This window comes from Eimeria mitis, genomic scaffold (assembly GCF_000499745.2).
Source record: "Eimeria mitis Houghton genomic scaffold, Emh_scaff9, whole genome shotgun sequence".
In the NCBI taxonomy this organism is placed as follows: Eukaryota; Apicomplexa; class Conoidasida; order Eucoccidiorida; family Eimeriidae; genus Eimeria; species Eimeria mitis.
In genome coordinates this window covers 1-6,080 of record NW_013576620.1, presented here as the reverse complement: position 1 = coordinate 6,080, position 6,080 = coordinate 1, and the positions used below count along the sequence as shown (strand labels likewise).

Sequence of the window (6,080 nt, the reverse complement as noted above, 5' to 3'; positions counted from 1 at the left end):
TGTGTTAAAAACAAATATAACATTGAATTGTATTGAATTCATATTTTTTTTAAACAGTTGATGAAAATTTCAGTAGCGGCTTCGCCTGTGTGTGAACCTGGCCAGCGGCTATTGCTTTTTGTTTGCGTTGTGTTGCATGCATGCATGCATGCAGACGGGAGCCGTTTGGATTGGTTTTTTAGCGACAAAGAAACAGCGCAGAAGTTCATCAGTGATGTTTCTCCCCTCAAGTTCACAGGGCCCGGGCAGGAGAACGGCGAGTCGTTTCAGCGGTGGCGTGTGTCGCGGCGTCTGCGGGCCAGCGGCAGAGAGGTGCCATTTGACTTGTCTCAGAAAACAGCAGACAACAGAGCCTGCAACGAGCCCCCTGAAGGAACTGATGCAGCAGCAGCAGCAGCAGCAGCAGCAGCAGCAGCAGATGCAGATCCAACCCAGAAGTCGTTGCAGGTGTCAGGAAAGGTGGGGTGTCTGTGTGTGGGGTTGTACACGCAGCAGCAGTATCTGGCGGTGCTGCTGCGAGTGTATGGAGCCCGTTTACACTTAAAAAAAAAACGGCGAGATGTTGCTCTGAAGGCAAAAGTTGGTGAATTCTTTGTGGAGCATGCAAAGGCCAAAGATGCTCAGAGACGCAGCATCGTTCTCTGCAAGAAAGTTGTTCACATAGGGGCGCAGTGTCGTCGTTTCTGTCCGTCCCCCGGCACCGTCGCTGCCTCTTCTCCTGTGCCACGCTCTGAGGACAGTGACCCCGCTGCCCTCATCCGCGCCGAGATGGACCAGTGGTCAGGCGACAGCCGACAGACCAGCAGAGAGGTTTCTCCACGGCTTCAGAGACGAGAGGCATGCGGCCCGACGAGGCTGCCGTACCCAGAAGACGCCCCGGAGCAGAGACAGCGTAGCTCTGCCACGAGAGGCTCGCATAGCAACCGGGGGAGAGAGAGAGAAAGAAGTAGCCGGAATAGGAACAGTGCAGATGGTGGCGGCCTGGGCCACTCATACAGCCCCCCAGGCACGTCGTGCCCCTCTGACGACGGGCAGTCTCTGAGGCCGCCGATGGAGCAGCTGAGACAGCCCCCAAAGACGAGGACAGAGCAGCAGCAGCAGCAGCAGCAGCAGCAGNAGCAGCAGCAGCAGCAGCAGCAGCAGCAGACGAAGGGAGAGCAGATGCAGGACACGAGAAGAGATGGAGAGACAGCCACAACCAGCAACCCACTGCTGCGTAGACAGCCTATCCACGCCGCCTTGCCGATGCTTGACCCGGGTGTCTCTCCGCCTGCAGCATCTGACCAAGACGAAGACTGCGGCACCCTGAGTGATTTCTCCGAGAGACAAGTTAACAACACATACGAGGAGACAAGAGGAGACGCGTCTCTGGCGTTTTCTTCTTCGGAGACAGAAGTGAGGGAGAAGCGATCGCTGCCTCTTACCCGCCACAACAGCATCCATGGCCGCCCCCGTCACAGCCTGCTGCACGGCCACTCAGCTGGCTTAGACAGCGAGTTCATCAGACACCTAGAGAGACAACCTATGAATGAGTTGGTGCGTCAAGCCCGGGCGCGTGCTGGGGGAGCAGCACTGCGCATGCATCACCACCACCGGGGCTTGCCGTGGCACTGGAAGAGCAGCGGGGCTGCTGACAACGGCCAGACAGAAGCCGTCAGCGTCAGCAACGCCTCGCAGGGCCGCCTGACATCTCAGAGCTCCTTCACAGAGTCTGAGAGACACAATGGGGGATCGATCTCAGCTGGAGACGATCCCCCGTGGATCTCTGATGTTGTGGGGGACTGGACCCTGCGGGATGAGCCGGATGGAGAGGCCAGCAGCAGGACGGGGGGGGGGGGGNGGGGGGGGGGGGGGGGGGCTTCACAGCCCTGTCGGCCACGACTGCTGCTTCGGTGTTGCGGGGGCCCCTCTGAACCTGCTGCTGTTTGAGGACAAAGACAGCAGCAGAAACAAAACAAAGAAAAAAATCAAGGACTTGGGAGCCGGAAAGAAAAGAGATGGAGTGAAGAAAAACACAGATCAGATGGCGTTGTCTCTGCGTCTTCAACCCGAAATAAAAAGGACAGAGGCCCAGCTCTGTCTGCAGTCTCTGCATGCGTTTCCTACAGCTAACCTTCTCTGTTGTCTCACGGACTCTGCTCTCTGTCTTAAGAGTCTATGGAACGAGGAATCTATCCGCTCCCGCTGCCTCATCGCCTGCTTGCTGGGAGACGTACGATCCCAGAAAGCAGCGCAGACAGCCGGGCTCAACTTGCAGGCATCTGGAGAGCCTGAGGTGAAAGAGCCCCCCAGGCGGCGCTTCACACTCAGCAGGCGGCTGTCGCAGCAGCAGCACCACCACCACCACCACCACCAGCAGCAGCAGCACCGAGAAGACAAGTACAGCAGCAGAGGCACCGATAGCGGCAGCGACACCAGCAGATACAGCAGTGACTCTGTGCCTATAGGGAGCCCAGTACGTGGGTTCACGAAGCTGCGTAAGCAGTCTAAGACAACCTTCAGCCGTCGTGGGGGCCCCGAGAGTTTCTATGACGCAGACGAGGACTTTCTGGGGGGCCCCTCATCAGCTGAGGGGCTGAGAAGAAACAGTAGGAGTGTGTCAGGGGGCAGAAGGCGCAAGCGGCAGCACATGCATGCGGCAAAAGACAAGAGCCAGAACACAGAGGGGACAACACGCGGGCGCAGCAACCACCCGGGAGCAGGCGTAGGCGGCAGCGGTGACGGCCCCTCTCTTGGCGCTGGCTTCGGAGTTGATCTAGCTTCTGAGAGCACTGACAACTCCCATCTGCAGCAGCAGCAGCAGCAGCAGCAACAGCAGCAGCAAGAGCAGCAACAGCAGCAGAAACACAGGCAGCAGGACCCTTCAGCTTCCTCCTCCGATGCAGCCCTAGGGCATGCAGGCGAGCGCCGAGGACCCCAAACCCAGCAGCAGCAACANTGCAACCTGCTGACGGACGACGCAGCAGCTACCTTAGGCGCAGAAGACCTAGAGCTGGCGGAGACGGGGGGAGCAGCAGGGGCTGGGGGGGGAGGCGGCTGCGACGCCGAACCCTCCTCAGTGCCTCATCCTACATATGTCTCCTCACAGGAGCAGCAGCAGGGGAAGCAGCAGTTCGTGCGGGGCCGACGGAGACAGGGCCAGACAGCAGCTAGCAGCACAGCAAGTCGTCGCAGCAGCAGCAGCTGCAACAGGGAGCTGAGCAGCACGGCATCTACCGCCTCCACTGACGCTGGCGCAGGAGGAGGAGACGCTGGCCTCGCCTTTCCCCCCTACCCCATGCTCTTCTCCCCAGATGTATGTGTACCCCAAGGAGCCGGGGCCCTGGGCGAGGGCCTGATGGGGGACTCTGCGCTGCGGCGAGCGGTGGTGGCGGACGCGGCGGCTCTGGGTGTGAGGCTGGAGGCGGTTATGCGTGTGACGTACACGAGCGTGCCCACAGGCAACAGCAGCAGCAGCAGCAGCAGCAGCAGCAGCAGCAACAGCAGAAGACGAGAGGAGCTGAAAGATACATTGAGAGTCGGCATATGGAGACTAGAAGCAACACTCGTCAGAAACTGCACGTGGACCCTGGCGAGTGCAGTGCTCTTCGATGCAAACTTTGGCGCCGAGTGTCTCCGTTTGCTTCCTCCTAAGAGGAGACGCGGGGCAGCTGGGGGAGCCAGGGGCGGGGCGAGGACCAGTGGTCCATGGCGAGCTGCTGCAGCAGCAGAGACAGAAGGGCCTTACTGGCGCTCAGCTCGCTTGAACGCTGTAGCAGAGAACGACGAGGAGGGAGACGGAGACACCCCGAGGGCTCTGCGTAGAGCTTTGTGGGGTGCTGAGGGCAGAGGAGACACCCGGGGAGGAGACAGCCACCACCGCAAGCCCCCAAAGTCTCATACATTAGGTCTATGGGAGCAGCGAGGAGCTGCGGGGGGGCTGGGCCTGCAGGAGGGGTATCTGAGTGCCGATGGTTCTCTGCAGGAGAGAAGGTATGAGAGAAAGAGTAGAGGGAGCGGGGCGTATGAAGGTGTTCATGGGGGGGCCAGCGGGGGAGCTGCAACGCCTCGGGGTATTGGGAGAAGAAGAGACAGCTGCGGTGATGGAGACGGCATGCGGCGGCTTTTCTCTGTGAGTGTGCCGCGGAGACTCCCCAGCAGCGGCAGCTCCTCTCTCTTTCGTTGGGTCTTCGGCTCAAGAAACACACAAAACAGCGCGCTGCCGACAACGTCAAGCCCCGTGGGTAGCAGCCCCCAGGCGGGCTATCACATGCATGCGGGGGGGGTGGATCCCAGGGGCCCCACAGCTTACTCTGAGTTCGATAGTTCTATAGATAGAAGAGACACTGCAGCACCAGCAGCAGCAGCAGCAGCAGCAACAGCAGCAGAGCCCAAGACCTATGCAGACGGAGACATGTACTTCTCAGGGTATCAGCCAGATGTAGGAATGCCAATGCGACCCAAACAGCAGCAGCAGCAGCAGCAGCAGCAGCAGCATGCGGGCCCTTCTGCAGCAACTGCTGCTGGTGGGGCCTCACCCACACGCTGGGGGGGCAGCGCGGGGGGCTGGACACGCAACCTGCTGCGGACGCGGCGGAGCATCTCTACTCTCAACAGCGGCGAGCCTGTGAGGCCCCCCTCTAGCCCTAGCCCCCCGAAGGGGAGAGAGGGCCCCCGGTACCCTTTCGATGGAGACGGCAGCGGCCACGCATCGGGGGCCCTTCAGTTCACTGACACCAGACACCTCAATAGACGCAGCACGGGGAGAGCTGGGCTGAGACAAAACCACCAACAGGATAACAGTCTGCATGCGCTACGCAGCACACGCGCATTCAGCGCTATGCCCAGGTAAGATATATTCACCTGCGCCGATACACTCGCTTCACTCTTCCCCCTTGCATGCATGNTGCATGCATGTGTGCCCCGAGTGTTTAATAAAAGTTAAGAAAGAGGTGTCGTGTTGGTTCATCAGAGAGAGCCCTTTGCCCCTGCAGCAGCAGCAGCAGTGAGTTGTATAATATGTGTGTGTCTGTGTCTGTGTCTTTGTCTGTGTCTGTGTCTGTGTGGGGTGTCAGTGTCGGCATGGGGGGCTTTGGGCGCAGCCAACGATCCCCGCAGGATCGCTTAGCTGAGCAGCTGGGGCGGGCGTCTGTAGAGCAGCGGCTGCGAGCTGCTGGGGACTGTGCAGCAGCACGAGGTTCTGCTGCAGCAGCAGCAGCAGGGAGAAGGGGCTGTGGGCGCCGCGCAGCAGAAGCAGCAGAGGGACAGAGGAGAGAAGAAGAAGAGAGAGAGCTGCTGACATGCACAGCCATTGATCTCGAGATTAAACGTGTTGCTGTATGGAGCGCGGTGTATCTACAGGACAGCAAAGCAGCAGCAAACCCATGCAGAGCTGTTGCTGCAGCAGCAGCACTAGCACTTGAGAGATCGAGGAGACACGGAGACACCCCACACAGAGACAGTGTTGCTGCTGGGCTAGCACCTGCTGCTGCTGCTGCAGCAGCAGCAGATACAGATGTAAGAGAAGGAGACAGCGTCGCCGGGGGCAGCTCGAGGAGCCACCCCCCCCCGGGTCACCGCATGCATGTCTCCAGGGGGCTGAGGAGACTGTCTCCGCGTGGGGCTCAGTGGCTGACGATAGACGGAATGAGGAGAGTGAGTGGGGCCTCAGGCGACACGGGGAGGGCCTCGCCGGCGTCTCCGGCTTCTCCGTCTTCTCCTGCAGCAGCAAAGGAGACAGAGAAAAACGAAAGCAAGCGCAGCATCAGCAGCAGAGCAGCAGAAGAGATGCAGCAGCTCACTGTGCTCCTGGGAGAGGTATGGGCAGAGGACTGGCTCTCTGTCTCTCTCCCTTCTCCCCCCCCCTTCGGTGCATACGTCAGGGCCCAGGCCGGGCGCGTGCTGCTGCTGCCGGTGCTGCTCCGCGCAGCGCCCAAGTCCGAGCGGGGGCTGCTGCAGCGGCGGCTCGAGGAGGCTCAGAGTACAGTGGAGTCAGAGACCATCGCCAGCAAGAAAGACCGTGCTGCAGGTGAGATACCGTGGGTTGTATAGGCAGCAGCTGCGGTGAAGGGTGTAGCAGCAGCAGCAGCAGCAGCAGCAGC

General features: G+C 60.2%; 1 protein-coding gene across 1 annotated transcript in view; it reads left to right on the top strand.

Annotated features, from left to right (window-relative positions):
• Positions 1–6,030, top strand: part of EMH_0003250 (uncharacterized protein) — a gene marked incomplete at both ends in the record, with an annotated part of 14,686 nt that extends 8,656 nt beyond the window's left edge. Inside the window, 6 exon segments of the mRNA XM_013502363.1 lie at positions 155–1,116; positions 1,120–1,839; positions 1,843–1,894; positions 2,109–2,937; positions 2,941–4,827; positions 5,055–6,030. Coding sequence (XP_013357817.1) covers positions 155–1,116; positions 1,120–1,839; positions 1,843–1,894; positions 2,109–2,937; positions 2,941–4,827; positions 5,055–6,030 — 5,426 coding nt within the window.
• Between the last annotated feature and the right edge of the window lie 50 nt (positions 6,031–6,080).